This window comes from Pelobates fuscus, chromosome 2 (assembly GCF_036172605.1).
Source record: "Pelobates fuscus isolate aPelFus1 chromosome 2, aPelFus1.pri, whole genome shotgun sequence".
Lineage (NCBI taxonomy): Eukaryota > Metazoa > Chordata > Amphibia > Anura > Pelobatidae > Pelobates > Pelobates fuscus.
In genome coordinates, this window is record NC_086318.1 from 53,806,129 (window position 1) to 53,828,588 (window position 22,460).

General features: G+C 41.1%; 1 protein-coding gene across 2 annotated transcripts in view; it reads right to left on the reverse strand.

The window, feature by feature from the left end:
- The window catches only part of LPIN1 (lipin 1), a 185,305-nt gene extending 174,376 nt beyond the window's left edge, over positions 1-10,929 (reverse strand). Inside the window, exon 1 of one of the 2 annotated variants that reach the window (XM_063442149.1) lies at positions 10,643-10,929. In XM_063442149.1, the coding sequence (XP_063298219.1) occupies positions 10,643-10,783 (141 nt within the window). In that variant the 5' untranslated portion in view covers positions 10,784-10,929. The remainder of the gene's footprint in view (positions 1-10,642) is intronic. The other variant, XM_063442150.1, reaches the window with a different exon arrangement.
- Between the last annotated feature and the right edge of the window lie 11,531 nt (positions 10,930-22,460).

Here is a 22,460-nt window from a genome sequence, read left to right on the forward strand (position 1 = left end):
TAAGAAGGGTGGTAAACTGGGAAAAGCCACCTGGAAAGCTGCATCTTTCAAAGCTAAGTACCACTATATGTGGGAACATTATTCCATTGTGAAGGTTTATTTTTATTTTTCCATTTTCCTGTATGTTAGGCATGTCTCTGTTTCACAAGTTCCTTTCCAATTCCATTTAATTGATTAGAAAGATATCCCTCAAATGCCGATACTGAACTGTACATATCTCGCCTGTAGATGTCACGGCAAGGTTTTGTCACAGTACGCTTTTGGTTAAAAATAGTTTCCTTGTTCTTTTGGCTGTACTGTTCCCCTGGCTGAACTTCAGTTCAACTGTAAATACCAGGGTAATTAAAATATCCTATAATTAAAGCATCATCTGACAGGACAGCCTTGCCATCTAGCCAAGAAAATGCTTTTCGTCTGAATTACCAATTGTAGGTGGCATTATTACATAGGCTATTCCTGTATCATTGCCTTTACAAGGAGGTTATTGGCTTGACAGCTATTTTGTTGTTTAGCTGCTGGTGTTTTTTTTTTTTCTTAATTAATTTCTCAAATCGTGTGATACAGCTATTGTTGAGAATAGTCACTTTTTTTTTAATGCCAACTCAACTTAAGGCCTTTAGGCGCCCTGTACGAAAAGTATTCACGGCACCCAACAAGTTGCCTTATATATACAGTCACACACACAGGCAAAGACAGACAGTCAAACCAACAGTTACAAGCAGACAGTCAGACACGCTCGGTTACAGGCAGACAGTCACACACACAGTTACAGGCAGACAGTCACACATGCTCAGTTACAGGCAGACAGTCACAGAGCCAAACACACAGTTAAAGGCAGACAGTCACACACAGTTACAGACACACAGTCATACACACAGTTACAGGCAGACAGTCACACATACTCCTTTACAAGCAGACAGTCATACACACTCGGTTACAGACATGCAGACACTCACGCTGATAGGCACACATACAGGCACACACAATGGCACAGCTACAGCAACACACACAATTGGAGTCACACACAGGCAGACAGTCAAACACAGACAGTCACACACACACACACACACACAGGCAAACTGTCACACACAGGCAGACAGACAGACAGTCAAACACACACAGACAGGCAGTCACACAGACAGACAGTCACACAGGCAGTCAGGCAGACAGTCACACACACACACACACACACACAAAGGCAGACAGTCACACACACAGGGAGGCAGTCACACACACACACACAGGCAGACAGTCACACACACACACAGGCAAACAGTCACACAAAGGCAGGCAGACACACACAGGCAGGCAGGCAGGCAGTCACACACACAGGCAGACAGTCTCACGCACACAGGCAGACAGTCACACACACACACACACACAGGCAATCAGTCACACACAGGCAGTCACACACAAGCAGGCAGTCAGACAGTCACACACAGGCAGGCAGTCACACACAAGCAGGCAGTCAGACAGACAGTCACACACACAGACAGACAGTCTCACAAACACACAGGCAGTCAGACAGACAGTCACACACACAGGCAGGCAGACACACACAGGCAGGCAGGCAGTCACACACAAGTAGGCAGTCAGACAGTCACACACACAGGCAGACAGTCTCACACACACATGCAGGCAGACACACACACACACACAGACAGGCAGGCAGGCACAAAGACAGACAGTCACACAAACAGGCAAACAGTCACACACAGGCAGGCACACACACACACACACACAGACTTACCTCTTTCCATTATGGCTGGAAGAGAGAGTGGAAGCAGATAGTTGTTGGGGAAACAGTGACTCCTTCCTGCTTCCCTCTTCCTGTGCAGCAGTTACCAGGGACTTTGGGTAGGTATAAGCCACGCCTCTGCCTTGTGATAAGCCCCGCCCCTGCGTGGTAAGCCCTTCCCCCACCCCCTGATTTGTTTTTCTTTTTTTGCTCCCCTGTGTGAGCTGTGTCGGCCACAGGGCGCCCCCTGGTCCATGGCGTCCTGTGCGGCCGCACAGCTCACACACCCCTAAGGCCGGCCCTGCCTGGGCCCCTTATGGTACTGGACTTGTGGTACTTATAGGGGGAACTCTTGGTGCTTCCTGGGACCCTATTAGGCAAGCTTTGAAGTGTATTTTTTTCTAATAGGTGAAGAGAAAATTATTTTATATTTAAAGGGACACTATAGTCACCAGAACAACTACAGCTTATTGGATTTGTTCTGGTGAGTAGAATCATTACCTTCAGGCTTTTTGCTGTAAACACTGTCTTTTCAGAGAACATGCAGTGTTTACATTACAGCCTAGTGATAACTTCACTGACCACTCCTTAGATGGCTGTTAGAGATCCTTCCTGGGTCATAACTGCCTAAAATGCATCCAAACATTCAGTATCTCCTCCCTCTGCATGCAGACACTGAACTTTCCTCATAGAGATTCATTGATTCAATTAATCTCTATGAGGAGATGCTGATTGGCCAGGGCTGTGTTTGGATTGTGCTGGCTCTGCCCCGATCTGCCTCCTTGTCAGTCTCAGCCAATCCTATGGGGAAGCATTGTGATTGGATCAGGCCACCACTTCTGATGATGTCAGAGGAAGTTCACAGGCAGAGGCAGCAGCTTCAGACTTGAAAACAAGTAAGATTTTACAACTGTTAGGGGGCCAACGGGGCTAGATGGTGGTTTTAACCCTATAGGGTAAGGAATACATGTTTGTGTTCCTGACCCTATAGTGCTCCTTTAACCAAGCAATACAAGCTTCCTGAGCTGTCACGTTTGTAGAAATATGCTTATTAAAAGTGCATGCAGAAGATATGGAATGTTTCTGAATGAAGTTAGAGAAACATTATGTTCCTTTTTTTTTTTTTTGGTGCCCTGGGAGCTTTCTCTTTACAGAATCATGTGTCCCAAAATGACAAAAGCAGAAAGCAATGTGTTTGGCTTCACAATCAATTACAGCAATACAAATTCTTGGAAAACTCTTGTTGACATTAAAACAGGCTTAGAAAGAGGAGGCGTTTTTTATTCACCAATCAGAGAACATGAATAAGTGTCATGTGACTGGGAAACCTCTGGCCTTTTGTAACAAATCACTTGAATTGTAGTCTCTTGTTTCCTGTGGTAATAACATTTTCTGCCAAGTAAAAAGGAATTTCTCTACTGTTTGAATAAAAGAGATTCCAGACATAAATTCACACAGGAAAATTAGAGTGTTATTCCTGAGCAGAAAACTGAAGAAATGACTAGCATTAGTAGCCCTGCATACTGATGGAAAAATATGTATTCAAAGATATATATTTAATGTATATAGAATTTTTATTCAAATAATAGCAGTGCAAATTAAAGTCATATTGCCTACGTATATACATTTTCAATTTTAGATAAAAAAAATAGCCAAATTGGAGAAACAATTACCAATTCGTTTATTTTTCAAGCTTTGTTAATTTAGGCCTAGAATTTGTAAGTGTGTTGTCAATTGTTTGGTCTCAATACCTTGATGATATTTCACACAGACTGGATTATTATTACTATCATTATCGCCATTTATATAACGCCAACAGATTCCGTAGCGCTTTACAATATTATGAGAGGGGGGAGTTAGCTATAAATAGGACAATTACAAGAAAACTTACAGGAACAATAGGTTGAAGAGGATCCTGCTCAAACGAGCTTACAGTCTATAGGAGGTGGGGTGTAAAACACATTAGGACAGGAAATAGCAATCAAATAAGGTGGGAGTGAAGCAGAGCTGGAGGAGAAAGTAGAGTGCTGCCCTTTAGGAGAGAGCAAGAGACAAGTATGTGAGGTAGAGGTTACTCTGGGAGGTCATTCTAAAGAGAGGGGTTTTAAGGCAGTTCTTAAAATATATTTGTAATGGATGTTTACTATGTTGAAAAAAATAGCTTTTAAAAAAAAAATTAAAAAAAATGTGTCTTTACATGGACATATCTTATCATTCACTCTTACAGATGTCATATAAGAGTGTGTAAACCCCTGTCACTAATAACTGTAACCTTACGGATATGGTTTGAATATCGGTAGTGACATGAACAAGTGAGAATGGAAGCTGGTAGCGAGGATAGCGAGTGGACATGAATGTAAAATTGACACTAATCTCATGTAAAAGAATACCATTAGTATATTATGCATGAAATATATAAGAAATATGGCCACGATAACAATCTTTTGTTATGAAATGATCAGGATTTTACCAGCTGCCAGTGAACATTAATGATGTCACCATCAATACAATCTCAGCATTCCAATATTTTTTTAACAAGATATCTGCCAATATCAGTTCAGCTAAAGAGAACCCTACACCCTACACTAAGCAGTCAAGCTTCTGAGATCACTGGTATTCTGAAGAAAATGTATTGACACATTAAAGGAATCATTATTCCCTTATGAAATTCAACAGACAAAAGCACTTGATAAATCCTTGAAAACACTCTTCGACAGTTTAATGAATATCCCAAAAATAAGCAAATGGTTTTAAAGGAGCCCACACATATAGTACTAATGTCAATTTGGAACACAACCAGTTAATGCCACACTTGCACCACATTTGTAATCACCACTGCTTCACAGTCTTGGCCAGTAAAGCTCAACATCGTATGATTAATGACAGCCCTCAGCTCAGTCTCTCAGCCAATAAGCTAATGCTTAGCTCAGGAGAACTAACATACGCTTCTGTGTAGGAGCTTCCGTCTCTCCATCATCATTAGTGAAGGTGGCGATTGGTGCCCGACAGTCTCCAGTTAAAAAGTCAAACCATTCTAAAACTGGGGGAAAGCCAAGGCACTTCTGGCACCATAACCACTATAGCAAACTGTAGTAGTTATGGTACTTGATGTGTTCCTTTAATCCCAACTCACTTATAGTGACAGCTCTATTATTTTAGGCTATTTTGGTCTCAGTTCAGATTTCAATCTGGTTCAATTCTAAGTTTAGTGAATAACCCTGTACAATTAGTTAATTCTGCAATTATATCATTTTATAGCATTTATATATACAATTATTGTTGGTTTGTTAGCATATAAACAGCGGTATTCTATATTTGGTTATTGTGTATGAGTATTGAATGGATAGTAGGACTGTGAGAGGTGTCCTTATTTCTAAGTATGTGAAAAAAATGTTTTAACTATACACCAATACACGTAACCCTCCAGTAAAAGCAGCGATATAGCAAAGTCAATTTGGATTTGGTAGTTGTATCGAGTTCACCGGTTGGCACAATCTCTTCGACAGGAAATATCACAACAGGCCTTCCAGGCTAGTGACAGGCACATGATGTGTTGCTAGCCGCAAAAATGTTCTGAAATTGAGAGCCAAGTTACTGCAGAGCTTTGTATAACTTGACATCCTACATGTAAGGTCCGAACAGCACAATAAATAGTTGAGGAAACATGAACCACCTAGCGCTGTACGACAAGAATGCGTATGATACCTCGTACGCCACGGTCTGCCAGGGCTTGACAGGTTGGCAGCATTGCAGGAATTCTACGTCATTTAAACTGAAGCCTGACACCCAAGAATGTCAAAGCATTTACTCTGGGGGGTCATTTCACCGTCTTAAAGAGAAAGTCCCAGTTACATAATGTTTATTTGTGTGGTTTATAAGGGCAGGAAAACTCCTTCTGAACCCAGCTCTGCAGAGGATAAAAAACTGTGCGCACAATATAGAACAACTATTAACTAGAGAGAAATATATCATAGTATATGAATACAAAATACACCAAAGCTGAAATCAGAAATTGTGAGGACCTTTACAATCCATTTTGCAAGGCCTCTGGCTCTCACTGCTAGATATGAGAGAACACTTACAAACTCACAGACACATTTCCAGACATACACATAAATGGATACACTCTACGAGACATACATTCATAGTTATCTTTCCCTAACAAACAAATACAGAGACACACATTTGCAATAACACATACACACACAATCAAACATATTACCACAGACGTACACTGCTTGACAATCACATTCCCATACATACACTGCCACACACAGAGACAAACACACACACTCTGACATAGAAACACAGAGACAAATACACACACTCAGTCTCTGACATTGTGGTGGAATCTCGGTAAAAATAAATTTAGTAGGCCGAGATTACCACGTGGCATGTGTACGTGCATATGCTGACGTATCGATCAGTTGGTTGCACGAGGCAAGATACGATCAGTAGTGTACGGAGCATGTGCAAGAATACAGGATGTAGTATTCCCCCTCCTCCATTGTGCTGGACAAGCCATGCGGTCAAACAGGAAGTTAATTCTTATTTGTGTTGATTGGTTAAGAGAATGTGCGGGTGGAGCTTAATATGGGAGGAGTTATGTGCCTATATAAGGAGCCTGCACTATTGTCCGGGGCTCAGAACTTGCTGTATTTTGGTGACGTTAGTCCCTCTGAGTCCCGATCGGTGATCCAATAAAGAATCTCTTCCTTCCTGAAGAAACCTGTGTCCATCTCTCTGTGCTTCGCTTCCGTCAGTTTTTCCGGTATCAACATAACAGCACATAGTCAGACACACACACTCAGATAAGCACAAACATATATATGACTTGAATTGTAGTCTCGTGTTTCCTGTGGTAATAACATATTCTGCCAAGTAAAAGGAATTTCGCTATTACTGTTTTGAAAAAAAAAGAGATTCCAGACATAAATTCACACAGGGAAATTAGAGTGTTATTGCTAAAAAGAAGAAAACTGAAGAAATGACTAGCATTAGTAGCCCTGCATACTGGCGGAAAAATATGTATGCAAGGATATATATATTTTTTCACATATACAGACACTCACGGTCACAGGGTTGTGCTCTAAAGTAAGAATTGTTGCTATTCAAAGGGCATTATTAATTAATTTCACATTTGATGCCAAAATAACTGAATAAGAGTAGCTAACTTAAATGAACACTTTAGTGTTAGGAATACAATGTTTTACTGCTAACACTAACGTGTTTTTCTGGCCTCTGCCCCCCAACCTCGCACCACTTCCTCCACCCCCTTGCACGGCAAATAAAAGATTAAAAACCCTTTTTACACTCATCTTATTAAAGCCCCAAGAGGTCCTTTGGTGCTGGCAATGTCTCTGCCTCCCCCAACGTCAGAGCCGAGGGGGAACCTAATGAACACGCATCGGGCCTTGATGATTTGACGCTTTTGTATGGTGGATTTGAAGACGCTGGACATCCTAATGTCAAAAAGCCAGAGGACGTCCAGCATCGTATCACGGAGTTAAACTCTGTGAAACAGCAGGAAGTGCCTTGTAGTGGCTGTTTGGTAGAGAACCACTAGAGTCAGACTTAACTCTGCAATATGAACATTTCAAGTTCTCTATAAGTGCAATGTTTTAGATTGTAGGGTTAATGGGACATGGACAGTGCACCACTTTAATAAGATGAAGTGATCTGGGTGCCTATGATGCCCCTTTAAAAGATTTTCAGGTTATTTTAGGCAGGTTGGCTATTTTGGTCTTAAAGGAACAACTTAGCATAAGGAGCTTCTATGTCATGTGACAGTCGGTGCAGCAGATACGCCTCTAGTGACTATCAGTGTAAACATTGTAGATTCCATTTCAAAAAAAGTGTTTTTTCCATTGAATGGTTAAAAACACAGGGCCACAACATGTTGGTAACTGCACCAAGTCCTCTTCATTGAGATAAAGTGGTTTGGATGAATAAAGTATCCCTTTATATATATATAATATATGAATATGGATTTATTTTTTTACTCCTTTTTTCCTTCTATCAGCCACTTTACGTTTGATCTGTGAATAACATAATCAACATTTCGTAGGTGTCCCTTAACCATTGTTTGAAGTCGAATGCATGTATCTACTCGAATACTATAACTGGGAAGTTGTGTGACCAGTAGGTGTCACTGTTCCTCTAGGCAAAACATACAAGTATAAACAGCTATACCCAAGCAACTGTAAGGTAAAATAAACATTTTAATTGTATCCAAATTCTATTCTATAATAAATAAATGTAAACTATAATTAATTGTTATTGTGTGCTCACCAATTACTCATTCTTATATTGCTTTATTTTTCATTTTTCATTTCAGTTCACTGAATGAAGAGCATAATGCTGCTTAGCTCAAAGCGAATGAGACACAGATATAGCACAGAAATAAACTTGTTTCAGCGATTGTGCATCTTGGCAGCCCAAATGTGTTTGAACTACGTTTCCCATGATGGTTAGCAAGCCTTAGAGGGGAACTGTCACTTTTCTGGTTGTGACAGTTAATCTTAACCTCATCCCAATTGGTATTGAATCACTTACTGATCAGAGGTAAGTATATAATGCACCTTTACAGCACTTCTAAGGATAAGCGCCATTGTTAAGCAGTCATGCTTGCTCACACAAGTTTATGCCTCTAAAGTACTAAATGAGTACATGCCCCTTGTGCTGCATTTTCGCATGTACCCTTGCAGTTTCCAGTACCCTGAAGTTGCTCATTGCATGCCATCTGTGCTTTGGCAGTTCAGTATATGATGTGAGTTGAGAAAAAAAAAAACACAATTGTTACAGTTAATTTGTAAGGCATAAGATGAAATGTACTAACATTTGAATTAACTCAATTATACCCAGATGCAAATTGGAAATTGTAGCAATGTTTAAAATCCTTTTCCTCCCCAGGAAAAGTCATGGGCTTTGTCAATAAGTAAAACAAACAATGATTAGGTTTGCATTTGGGGAAATGCTGGTTTTGGAATCTTTAAATGTTTCATTAAACCCAATGTTAATCCTTTAATACCTGCCATGGATAGCCATCACTTCTATAAACGATAGATATAAAATGTCCCTCACTAGTTAATAAGTTTAGGAGCTTGACCCCTTTATTCAGACATGTCTAGCCAGATGTGTCAGATGTATCTGGACTTTTTGAAATAAAATTTAAAATCTATAAAAGGTTGGACCGAAGTGTTCTTTTCCTGCTGGGGTTCTTGGGCTAAATAAAAACAACTTTTGGGCAATACTTGATAGACAGAAATGAGACAGATTGATTGTTTTATGTGACAACACTTTAAAGAAGAAAAATATAAACCAGAAAATCACAACTACAACAAAGTTTAGATTTTAAATATGCAAGTATTTTACTCACTTTAATTGCTAATAAAATGTTTTTTTAACCCCCTTTACATATAAAGTCCATTGTTTGATGAATTATTTTCATACTATTAGGTTTTACCTCTGAAAAATATGGAACATTTTTATGCAAAAATCACTAGACTTGTGCACAGCAGAAAAATCCAGTTTGTCCGAATCGATTTGACTGGAAAAAATAAATAGGTTCAGTCAGACAGAATTTCGGCCATGTGGCATTTTGGTCTTGGGAAGAATTAATCAGACTAACAGAAAATGGAGCAAAAATGCACATATCAGTGTACTGCAAAAATAAATATATCAGCTTCTTCTCCATTCACTCCACCAACCTTTTTTAGTGCCAGGAACGGAACTCAGGATCACAAAACAAACTAGATGGCACGTCCATTGTCCGCGAGGAATCACAATTTGGTTGAAACCAAACAGACAAGTCTAAAAACCACTTTTGTTATTAGTCTTGATTTTCAATCAACCTATTCATATCTTTATTTCACCCCTCCCTGGGTACATTTCTTTAAATATCCAAATATTATTTTGTAATATTTGTTTTGTCCATAAAATAATTGGTTTGTTCAAATCAAAATCCTTTTATTCAATTTGGTGTGGATTAAAAGGATTTTGATGCAAACAAAGCGATTTGTTTATGACTGTAACAATTGTTTTGGCAAGCAGGAAAAAAAACACAGGCAGGTTTATTGGGACAAAAAAAGTGATAAAACAGCAACTTTGTTTTACCTACTAGGATGTCTTGTAACAATTGATTTAACAAGTCCATTATTTTATCTTTTTCACAAGCATTTCCTACTTCTTACCCTGCCCAAGACTTACATCTATTCTCCTTCTTCAAAATTATAGTTTTATTTATAGTTAAGACACAATTACATCAAGCAGTAGTAATTATATAATTAATTGTAATTATATAACTAAATGTGCATATGTTCAACACGTTGATAAATTGGGATACATTAACTGCTATTCTAAAAGGAGCAACTATTTGAAATGAGAATAGTAGATAAAGATAAAGATAAAGATGACTGGACGAATGGAATACACTATGAATTACTATTCCTCTGCTTGTTCAGTGCTTTTACTTGCCACATAAGTTTTATTGTAGCTGATAATAAGACATAAACAATTAAATATATTTTGAAACCTACATTTTATTGACCACAGTATGAAGAAGAGGACTGTTTCTGAGTACATTATCCTAGCACATTCATGATACCTGAAAATATATATTGATCGGAATTATCTCAATGTGTATAATTAATATTCTCCTTATTTTAACATCTGTGTAAAATAAAGGAGCTGTAGCTAATCCCTGCAGTCTTTGCAAGCCCCATGTGGGGAGTGGTACGGTGAAAGACTAACATCGCAGATAAACACCATCTGTGAAATATTGGTTCAGAGAAAGAGTTTATATTTTTCAGGTTATAGATTAAATAAATGAAATTAAACATAAATAAGATTTCCACTGAAAACTGATACAATGTCTTGGCATATGAAATAAAAAATGTACTTTACCCACGACCAATGGTACTCCAGGCCCAATGGTATTCCTGCTAGTGTTAATCTTCTATCTTCTCCTTGGTCTTCCGAGAGAGTTTCCTCTTTTTCTTCCTGTAACTGGTGTGTAGTGAGATGTTCTGCAGTATTTACATCCATTGCCAATAGGCAGGTTCTATTACCAAGTTAAAATTTCCCCAAATCTTTACCGTAAGCCTACATTCTGTCTTGAAGACATTGCTTTTGACAATGCAGATCCAGAGAAAATGTATTTACTCTGATCGTGTTTGCAAGCTAATTTTACCTGCACAACTTCTTGGAAGAGAGTTTAGAAATCTGAGCCTGGGAGCTAGAACACTCTTTGCTTACAACTGACTCCTCAAGTATTCCAGACCAAAAACCGTATCCAGCTCATACACAAAGCCTTCCAACCTGAATCATTCTAAAAATAAAACAAGACTTTAAAAAAAAAATGCATAATATTGGCATAGGAGAGAGTGTTATACCCGACAGACCCCTAAAATATCAAAGTATACACAAACTGATAACGTGACGAAGCGCAAGTGAAGAACAAGACAGGACTTTGATTTGGGTCATGTCTGACAATTGTTGATGTTTTTTATTCAAAATTCTGATTCCAAACCCATGAGAACAAGAATTTAAATTTCAGAAGCCACTGATTAAAAAAGTCCTCTACCATTTGAAGATCATCTGTAGTTCAAAAACGGTTGGTGTATGCTTGTATAAAACCCTTTCGAAATATATTTTTACAATATAAATGATACGTTAAGGGGAGCTATCCTTCTGTCCCCATGTAACTCAGATTTCTTAGGGTCTAGTGCAGGCACAGGCAACCTTCGGCACTCCAGATGTTTTGGACTACACCTCCCATGATGCTTTGCCAACATTATGGGTGTAAGAGGTGTATTATGGGGGATGTAGTCCACAACATCTGGAGTGCCAAAGGTTGCCTATCCCTGGTCTAGTGTAAGGAAGGATTAGATAGAAATCCCTCCTCATCTCTATACTATAGTACTGAATGCTTGTCCAGTATATGACAGAATCACCACCTAGCATGACCTACCTACCAAAAGTCCTGATTTGGTACCTCTGTCCCACTGTCTAGAGTTTGTTTACTTTTTTCACTTGTGGGGACAAATCTTAAATTAGTGAAGCACAAGTGGATCATCAAATAGCTTCTCAGCACAAGATCAGGTCAGCAGTGTCACATGGACAAAACTGAGAAGGGTCTGGCCAACATGCCTGACGGTTAGCTTTACATTCATACATACCAAGTTGATAGACCTTTTTAAGCCCTCCATCACAGCACTAGTGACATGGCCCTTTCCAAGCAGCACAATTTCACCCCTTCACATCTCTCCTCCCTAGTTTATCTCCCCCAGGGTTATTTATTTTCACCCCTTCCATGCTAGTCTTCCCCTTCTCTTTATTTTCTCTTTATTTTTTATATTGTCTCTCCCATGTTATCCATAACATGATAACATGATAACAGGGCTGAATAAGTTCAGCCCTCTTCTTTTGAACATCCTTCTTTAATGTGTCCTATTACTTGTGAGTGAATGTGTATGTATATATATATATATATATATATATATATATATACATGTATATATATATATATATATGTATATATATATATATATATATATATATATATATATATATATACATGAAACCAACATCTTCAACTTCAATCTCCCCCCCCCCCCCCCTTTTTTTTTCTTGCAACTGGTCCCTTTTTGGTCATCCTTCTACCCAACCAAGTAGGGACAGTGTAGCTGCTGCTGATTTGATAGGGAAATTGACAGCTAGGCTAGTGTATTCAGTGTCCACTACAGTCCTGAAGGACTCATCTGATCTCTGCTGTAAGGACAGCAACCCAAAAAGCCCTTTTTAGGGCTAGAACATCAGTCTGCTTTTTATTTTTTGTGTAATGTAATTGCAGTTGCCTGCCTGCCAACCTGTGTGTCAGGCTCACAGCATATACTGTGCACACTTGCCCAGTGCCACCACTCACTCATTGGTGTCACAATAGCTTGCATTTAAAAAAAAACAAAAAACTTTTTTGACTGTAATATAATAGCAGTCAGTTTCCTTCACTAGTGTGCGTTTCAGGGCCTGCCCAGTGCCACCACTCACTCACTGGTGTCACAATAGCTTGCATTTAAAAAAAAAACTAAACTTTTTTGACTGTAATATAATAGCAGTCAGTTTCCTTCACTAGTGTGCGTTTCAGGGCCTGCCCAGTGCCACCACTCACTCACTGGTGTCACAATAGCTTGCATTTAAAAAAACTAAACTTTTTGGACTGTAATATAATAGCAGTCAGTTTCCTTCACTAGTGTGCGTTTCAGGGCCTGCCCAGTGCCACCACTCACTCACTGGTGTCACAATAGCTTGCATAAAAAAAAACAAAAAAACTTTTTTGACTGTAATATAATAGCAGTCAGTTTCCTTCACCCGTGTGCGTTTCAGGACCTGCCCAGTGCCACCACTCACTCACTGGTGTCACAATAGCTTGCATTTAAAAAAAAACTAAACTTTTTAGACTGTAATATAATAGCAGTCAGTTTCCTTCACGAGTGTGCGTTTCAGGGCCTGCCAGGGCACAGTGTCACACCAGTGCAACTCATATCTGGTGTAACAGTAGTGTACATTTTAAAAAAAATATACAATTTTGACTGTAATAGATTGAATAGCAGTTAGTTGTCTGCCAGCGTGTGTGTCAGGTTCACAGCGTATACTGTGCCCACTTGCCCAGTGCCACCACTCATATCTGGTTTCACAATAGCTTGCATTTAAAAAACACTAAACTTTTTGGACTGTAATATAATAGCAGTCAGTTTCCTTCACAAGTGTGCTTTCAGGGCCTGCCCAGTGCCACCCCTCACTCATATATGGTGTCCCAATAGCTTGCATTTAAAAAAAAACTAAACATTTTGGAATGTAATATAATAGCAGTCAGTTTCCTTCACGCGTGTGCGTTTCAGGGCCTGCCCAGTGCCACCACTCACTCACTGGTGTCACAGTAGCTTGCATTTAAAAAAAAACAAAAGTTTTTGGACTGTAATATAATAGCAGTCAGTTTCCTTCACGAGTGTGCGTTTCAGGGCCTGCCCAGTGCCACCACTCACTTACTGGTGTCCCAATAGCTTGCATTTAAAAAAAAACTAAACTTTTTGGACTGTATTATAATAGCAGTCAGTTTTCTTCACGAGTGTGCGTTTCAGGGCCTGCCAGGGCACAGTGTCACACCAGTGCAACTCATATCTGGTGTAACAGTAGTGTACATTTAAAAAAAAAAAATAACATTTTGACTGTAATAGATTGAATAGCAGTTAGTTGTCTGCCAGCGTGTGTGTCAGGCTCACAGCGTATACTGTGCCCACTTGCCCAGTGCCACCACTCATATCTGGTGTCACAATAGCTTGCATTTAAAAAAAACTAAACTTTTTGGACTGTAATATAATAGCAGTCAGTTTCCTTCACAAGTGTGCGTTTCAGGGCCTGCCCAGTGCCACCACTCACTCATATCTGGTGTCACAATTGCTTGCATTTAAAAAAAAAAAACTTTTTTGACTGTAATATAATAGCAGTCAGTTTCCTTCACGAGTGTGCGTTTCAGGGCCTGCCCAGTGCCACCACTCACTCACTGGTGTCCCAATAGCTTGAATTTAAAAAAACTAAACTTTTTGGACTGTAATATAATAGCAGTCAGTTTCCTTCACTAGTGTGCGTTTCAGCGCCTGCCTTGGCACAGTGTCACACCAGTGCAACTCATATCTGGTGTAACAGTAGTGTACATTTTTTTTAAAAAATAAAATAAAATTTTGACTGTAATAGATTGAATAGCAGTTAGTTGTCTGCCAGCGTGTGTTTCAGGCTCACAGCGTATATTGTGCCCACTTGCCCAGTGCCACCACTCATATCTGGTGTCACAATAGCTTGCATTTAAAAAAAAAACTAAACTTTTTGGACTGTAATATAATAGCAGTCAGTTTCCTTCACGTGTGTGCATTTCAGGGCCTGCCCAGTGCCACCACTCACTCACTGGTGTCCCAATAGCTTGCATTTAAAAAAAATAAACTTTTTTGACTGTAATATAATAGCAGTCAGTTTCCTTCACAAGTGTGCGTTTCAGGGCCTGCCAGGGCACAGTGTCACACCAGTGCAACTCATATCTGGTGTAACAGTAGTGTACATTTTAAAAAAAATATACAATTTTGACTGTAATAGATTGAATAGCAGTTAGTTGTCTGCCAGCGTGTGTGTCAGGTTCACAGCGTATACTGTGCCCACTTGCCCAGTGCCACCACTCATATCTGGTTTCACAATAGCTTGCATTTAAAAAACACTAAACTTTTTGGACTGTAATATAATAGCAGTCAGTTTCCTTCACAAGTGTGCTTTCAGGGCCTGCCCAGTGCCACCCCTCGCTCATATATGGTGTCCCAATAGCTTGCATTTAAAAAAAAACTAAACATTTTGGAATGTAATATAATAGCAGTCAGTTTCCTTCACGCGTGTGCGTTTCAGGGCCTGCCCAGTGCCACCACTCACTCACTGGTGTCACAGTAGCTTGCATTTAAAAAAAAACAAAAGTTTTTGGACTGTAATATAATAGCAGTCAGTTTCCTTCACAAGTGTGCGTTTCAGGGCCTGCCCAGTGCCACCACTCACTCACTGGTGTCCCAATAGCTTGCAATTAAAAAAAAACTAAACTTTTTGGACTGTATTATAATAGCAGTCAGTTTTCTTCACGAGTGTGCGTTTCAGGGCCTGCCAGGGCACAGTGTCACACCAGTGCAACTCATATCTGGTGTAACAGTAGTGTACATTTAAAAAAAAAAAAATAACATTTTGACTGTAATAGATTGAATAGCAGTTAGTTGTCTGCCAGCGTGTGTGTCAGGCTCACAGCGTATACTGTGCCCACTTGCCCAGTGCCACCACTCATATCTGGTGTCACAATAGCTTGCATTTAAAAAAAACTAAACTTTTTGGACTGTAATATAATAGCAGTCAGTTTCCTTCACAAGTGTGCGTTTCAGGGCCTGCCCAGTGCCACCACTCACTCATATCTGGTGTCACAATAGCTTGCATTTAAAAAAAAAAAAAACTTTTTTGACTGTAATATAATAGCAGTCAGTTTCCTTCACGAGTGTGCGTTTCAGGGCCTGCCCAGTGCCACCACTCACTCACTGGTGTCCCAATAGCTTGAATTTAAAAAAACTAAACTTTTTGGACTGTAATATAATAGCAGTCAGTTTCCTTCACTAGTGTGCGTTTCAGCGCCTGCCTTGGCACAGTGTCACACCAGTGCAACTCATATCTGGTGTAACAGTAGTGTACATTTTTTTTTAAAAAATAAAATAAAATTTTGACTGTAATAGATTGAATAGCAGTTAGTTGTCTGCCAGCGTGTGTTTCAGGCTCACAGCGTATATTGTGCCCACTTGCCCAGTGCCACCACTCATATCTGGTGTCACAATAGCTTGCATTTAAAAAAAAAACTAAACTTTTTGGACTGTAATATAATAGCAGTCAGTTTCCTTCACGTGTGTGCATTTCAGGGCCTGCCCAGTGCCACCACTCACTCACTGGTGTCCCAATAGCTTGCATTTAAAAAAAATAAACTTTTTTGACTGTAATATAAAAGCAGTCAGTTTCCTTCACAAGTGTGCGTTTCAGGGCCTGCCAGGGCACAGTGTCACACCAGTGCAACTCATATCTGGTGTAACAGTAGTGTACATTTTAAAAAAAATATACAATTTTGACTGTAATAGATTGAATAGCAGTTAGTTGTCTGCCAGCGTGTGTGTCAGGTTCACAGCGTATACTGTGCCCACTTGCCCAGTGCCACCACTCATATCTGGTTTCACAATAGCTTGCATTTAAAAAACACTAAACTTTTTGGACTGTAATATAATAGCAGTCAGTTTCCTTCACAAGTGTGCTTTCAGGGCCTGCCCAGTGCCACCCCTCGCTCATATATGGTGTCCCAATAGCTTGCATTTAAAAAAAAACTAAACATTTTGGAATGTAATATAATAGCAGTCAGTTTCCTTCACGCGTGTGCGTTTCAGGGCCTGCCCAGTGCCACCACTCACTCACTGGTGTCACAGTAGCTTGCATTTAAAAAAAAACAAAAGTTTTTGGACTGTAATATAATAGCAGTCAGTTTCCTTCACGAGTGTGCGTTTCAGGGCCTGCCCAGTGCCACCACTCACTCACTGGTGTCCCAATAGCTTGCATTTAAAAAAAAACTAAACTTTTTGGACTGTATTATAATAGCAGTCAGTTTTCTTCACGAGTGTGCGTTTCAGGGCCTGCCAGGGCACAGTGTCACACCAGTGCAACTCATATCTGGTGTAACAGTAGTGTACATTTAAAAAAAAAAAAATAACATTTTGACTGTAATAGATTGAATAGCAGTTAGTTGTCTGCCAGCGTGTGTGTCAGGCTCACAGCGTATACTGTGCCCACTTGCCCAGTGCCACCACTCATATCTGGTGTCACAATAGCTTGCATTTAAAAAAAACTAAACTTTTTGGACTGTAATATAATAGCAGTCAGTTTCCTTCACAAGTGTGCGTTTCAGGGCCTGCCCAGTGCCACCACTCACTCATATCTGGTGTCACAATAGCTTGCATTTAAAAAAAAAAAAACTTTTTTGACTGTAATATAATAGCAGTCAGTTTCCTTCACGAGTGTGCGTTTCAGGGCCTGCCCAGTGCCACCACTCACTCACTGGTGTCCCAATAGCTTGAATTTAAAAAAACTAAACTTTTTGGACTGTAATATAATAGCAGTCAGTTTCCTTCACTAGTGTGCGTTTCAGCGCCTGCCTTGGCACAGTGTCACACCAGTGCAACTCATATCTGGTGTAACAGTAGTGTACATTTTAAAAAAAAAAAAAAAAAAAAAATTTTGACTGTAATAGATTGAATAGCAGTTAGTTGTCTGCCAGCGTGTGTTTCAGGCTCACAGCGTATATTGTGCCCACTTGCCCAGTGCCACCACTCATATCTGGTGTCACAATAGCTTGCATTTAAAAAAAAATAAACTTTTTTGACTGTAATATAATAGCAGTCAGTTTCCTTCACAAGTGTGCGTTTCAGGGCCTGCCAGGGCACAGTGTCACACCAGTGCAACTCATATCTGGTGTAACAGTAGTGTACATTTAAAAAAAAAAATACAATTTTGACTGTAATAGATTGAATAGCAGTTAGTTGTCTGCCAGCGTGTGTGTCAGGTTCACAGCGTATACTGTGCCCACTTGCCCAGTGCCACCACTCATATCTGGTTTCACAATAGCTTGCATTTAAAAAACACTAAACTTTTTGGACTGTAATATAATAGCAGTCAGTTTCCTTCACAAGTGTGCGTTTCAGGGCCTGCCCAGTGCCACCCCGCACTCATATATGGTGTCCCAATAGCTTGCATTTAAAAAAAACTAAACATTTTGGAATGTAATATAATAGCAGTCAGTTTCCTTCACGCGTGTGCGTTTCAGGGCCTGCCCAGTGCCACCACTCACTCACTGGTGTCACAGTAGCTTGCATTTAAAAAAAACAAAACTTTTTGGACTGTAATATAATAGCAGTCAGTTTCCTTCACGAGTGTGCGTTTCAGGGCCTGCCCAGTACCACCACTCACTCATATCTGGTGTCCCAATAGCTTGCATTTAAAAAAAAAAATACTTTTTTGACTGTAATATAATAGCATGTGTGTGCGTTTCAGGGCCTGCCAGGGCACAGTGTCACACCACTCATATCTGTTGTCACAGTAGCTTGCATGCATAGTACCACTAACCGGAAAAAAAATGACAGGCAGAGGCAGGCCACCCCGCAGGGGTGTCTGATCATACAACGCTTTGTGCATAAGTACCCAGGCTTACAGGATGTCCTTAAGCAGGCCAGGAAGGTGTGTGGCCATTTCAGGCGTTCCTACATGGCCATGGCGCACTTTTCCGATATCCAGCGGCGAAACAACATGCCAGTGAGGCGCTTGATTTGCGACAGCCCGACACGTTGGAATTCAACACTCCTAATGTTCGACCGCCTGCTCCAACAATAAAAAGCCATTAACGAGTATTTGTATGACCGGTGTGCTAGGACAGCCTCTGGGGAGCTGGGAATTTTTTTGCCACGTTACTGGACGCTCATGTGCAATGCCTGTAGTCTCATGCGTCCTTTTGAGGAGGTGACAAACCTAGTCAGTCGCACCGAAGGCACCATCAGCGACCTCATACCATTTGTTTTCTTCCTGGAGCGTGCCCTGCAAAGAGTGCTGGATCAGGCCGTAGATGAGCATGAAGAGGAAGAGTTGTGGTCACCATCACCACCAGAAACAGCCTTATCAGCATCGCTTGCTGGACCTGCGGCAACGCTGGAAGAGGATTGTGAGGAAGAGGAGTCAGAGGAGGAATGTGGCTTTGAGGAGGAGGAGGAAGACCAACCACAACAGGCATCCCAGGGTGCTCGTTGTCACCTATCTGGTACCCGTGGTGTTGTACGTGGCTGGGGGGAAGAACATACCTTCAGAGAGATCACTGAGGACGAGGAACAGGACATGAGTAGCTCGGCATCCAACCTTGTGCAAATGGGTTCTTTCATGCTGCCGTGCCTGTTGAGGGACCCTCGTATAAAAAGGCTGAAGGAGAACGACCTGTACTGGGTGTCCACGCTACTAGACCCCCGGTATAAGCAGAAAGTGCCTGAAATGTTACCGAATTACGGCAAGTCGGAAAGGATGCAGCAGTTCCAAAATCAATTAAAACGTATGCTTTACACAGCGTATAAGGGTGATGTCACAGCACAACGGGAATCTAACAGGGGAAGAGGTGAAAGTAATCATCCTCCTCCCACGACCACGCTGGCAAGGACAGGACGCTTTACAGACGTGTTGTTGATGGAGGACATGCAAAGCTTTTTAAGTCCTACGCATCACCACAGCCCTTCGGGGTCCACCCTCAGAGAACAACTCGACCGACAGGTAGCAGACTACCTCGCCTTAACTGCAGATATCGACACTCTGAGGAGCGATGAACCCCTTGACTACTGGGTGTGCAGGCTTGACCTGTGGCCTGAGCTATCCCAATTTGCGATAGAACTTCTGGCCTGCCCCGCTTCAAGTGTCCTGTCAGAAAGGACCTTCAGTGCAGCAGGAGGTATTGTCACTGAGAAGAGAAGTCGCCTAGGTCAAAAAAGTCTAGATTACCTCACCTTTATTAAGATGAATGAGGGATGGATCCCGAAGGGACTGACAGTGGGCTATACATTCGACTAAAAAAGGCCTGATGAGGGGTATGATGACGTAACAGGGTGTCGCGGCTGCCGGTCCGCCGCGTGATATTTAAATCCCTAGCTGACCCCAGTACCTTGCCCTGTCATGGTTTCCTGTTCCTGGTTTCCTGAGAGTGCTTTATCATTGTGAATCTGATTTCCTAGTATCCTGATCTTGGCTTTTCCCTGGTTATTCTGAATTCTGGTTTCCCTGACTTGGCTTGTGTAAACGGTATTGTGTATTTTCTCGCTTCCTTGACGTCTGCTTTCCCTTTGACCATTCTCTGTCTCTAGCGTATTAGTCCGGCCATTCTAAGGTCCGGTTTACGCTCTGTCCTTTTATTTTCCTTTTCTTGCCTATGTATATGTTTACATAGTTTCTGCGTGCTGGACCACACTAGTAGTCGTGACATTGGGATTAAACTGATAAGAATAGTACTACTTAACACACCACTCCTATCTGGTGGCACATTAGATTGCACGCGCAGTGCCCCAAATTTGAAGTAGGAGGACCGACCAAGCATCTTTTTCCATCTCCCGGTTCCTAAAATCAATGCCATTGTAACCCTGTAACCCTTTTTTGCCCTTTTTTGCCCTGCTCCTGGCAACAAGCCGTAGCTAGCAGCAGTTACACCTTCTTCTGTGGCTGACAGGGATCCTGAGCCTCCGCTATAGTTGGGAGATCGGGACATCTTGTTCTGACGCAGTGCCTCCACTCAGTGCAACTTCTATTTATGGGGAACCCACCCCACTGAGTAGATAAGTACCCTCCACTTAATACCTCAGACATGAAATAAATACAGACATGGGAATAAACACTGCATTGTGGTCAAAGGGATACACATATAACAGCCACATATAACAATGCAGTTCCTGGCTAATGTTAAACACAGTCACAAGAGTCTTTAGCAGCAGGAATGCAGACAACAAACTTCTCTTATTAACATTAATAACTACATCTGAACAGTTAGACTTCTAAGTACCTCCAGGTAAATTATGTGCACAACGTTGGGGCCCTTAGGTGTAGGTAGCGCTACCCAGGTACAGTTTTAAGGGAGAATCCTGAAGCAATCTCTGGAGACAGTACCTTTGAGTGACTGTAACTGCAGATATTTCCAGAGAGATCCAGCAGAATGTAGGACAGCAGCAGAACAGCAATGGCAATCCTTTCTCTTACTTCTGCTGACAGGATGCAAGAGCTCATTCACACTCCTGCAGAAAGTCCCAGAATCTGCAGGGAGTTGAACATAAAATGACAGTCTTCTAATTCTCCTAGCAGAGCAGTAGAGTGCATTAGCCTTCCCCTGTTATTATCTCACTGTCCCAGCAGTAATAGACCATATAAACAGGTAGGAACACACTTTCTTTATAGCAGACTCAGAGAACATGGCTTCTCCCCTGTCCTCTTCTTCCTGCCATCCTAGCCCCTCCTCCTCACAAGACAGGGCAAAGGGCAAAGTTCAATATCTCAAAACTTAAAGTAAAAACAGTAAAATATAGCAGTCTGTTACATCCTCCCCTCTGTAGAATCCTTGCCTTCCACTGGCAAGAGCAGTCCATCTGGTTTATAACTGTTTAACAAGATGGTACAATACAATCTAATACAGGGAAATTCTATCACTCAATATTTCAGTCAAAGTATGCAATACATTGATTAACTTAGTGCACGTGTGGGGGTTCTGAGAATATGTGGGTTCCCCAATCTTGTCATAGGTCAAGAATCTCGGGGCCCTCCAATTTCTTCTGCCTCTACCTAGGTTGCTCGGTGGTTGTCCACTAATTTCTTCATTACAGGGTCTTTCACCCACACCATTGGGAAGGGATCTGGTAGACAGAGGTCCAGATCCTCGTATAGAGTTAGAGTCCTTAACTGGTGAATGAGGGACAAAGCTGGGACTTTCAGGATTCAATCAGGATGAGGGGGAAGAAGGAGAAGGAGCAGAGGTAGAAGGGACCAACTGTGTTTCTGGCGCTGTCCGCCAGTCTCTGTCACCTTCTCCAGGGTTGTCTTCTGATAGGGGACATAACAAGGATTAAACTGATAGGAATAGTACTACTTAACACACCTTATAATAACGCAGAGAGAGGCAACACAAAGAGAGAAGGAAAGGAGTCAGAGGAGGAAGGTGGCTTTGAGGAGGTGGAAGACCAAACACAGCAGGCGTCCCAGGGGGCTTGTTGTCACCTTTCGGGGACCCTTGGTGTTGTACGTGGCTGGGTGGAGGAAGAGACCTTCAATGACATCAGTGAGGACAAGGAACGGGACATGGCTAGCTTGGTATCCAACCTTGTGCAAATGGGGAGTTTGTGTTTGTGCAAATGGACTGTTTGCGGTTGTTTGCGGTGCGTTAAACGGGGAGTTTGGTCTGTCACTGTGAAGCGGGCATAACCCTTACACTAGAAAAAAGGAAAAGTACCAGCGCTAATGTGTGCAAAAATATATATACAATAAACCAGTGTGACAGATTCCCACTAAGGTTCAGCTGCTGTTTCACCCCAATCTTTCACCCCACAGAACTCCAATTAAA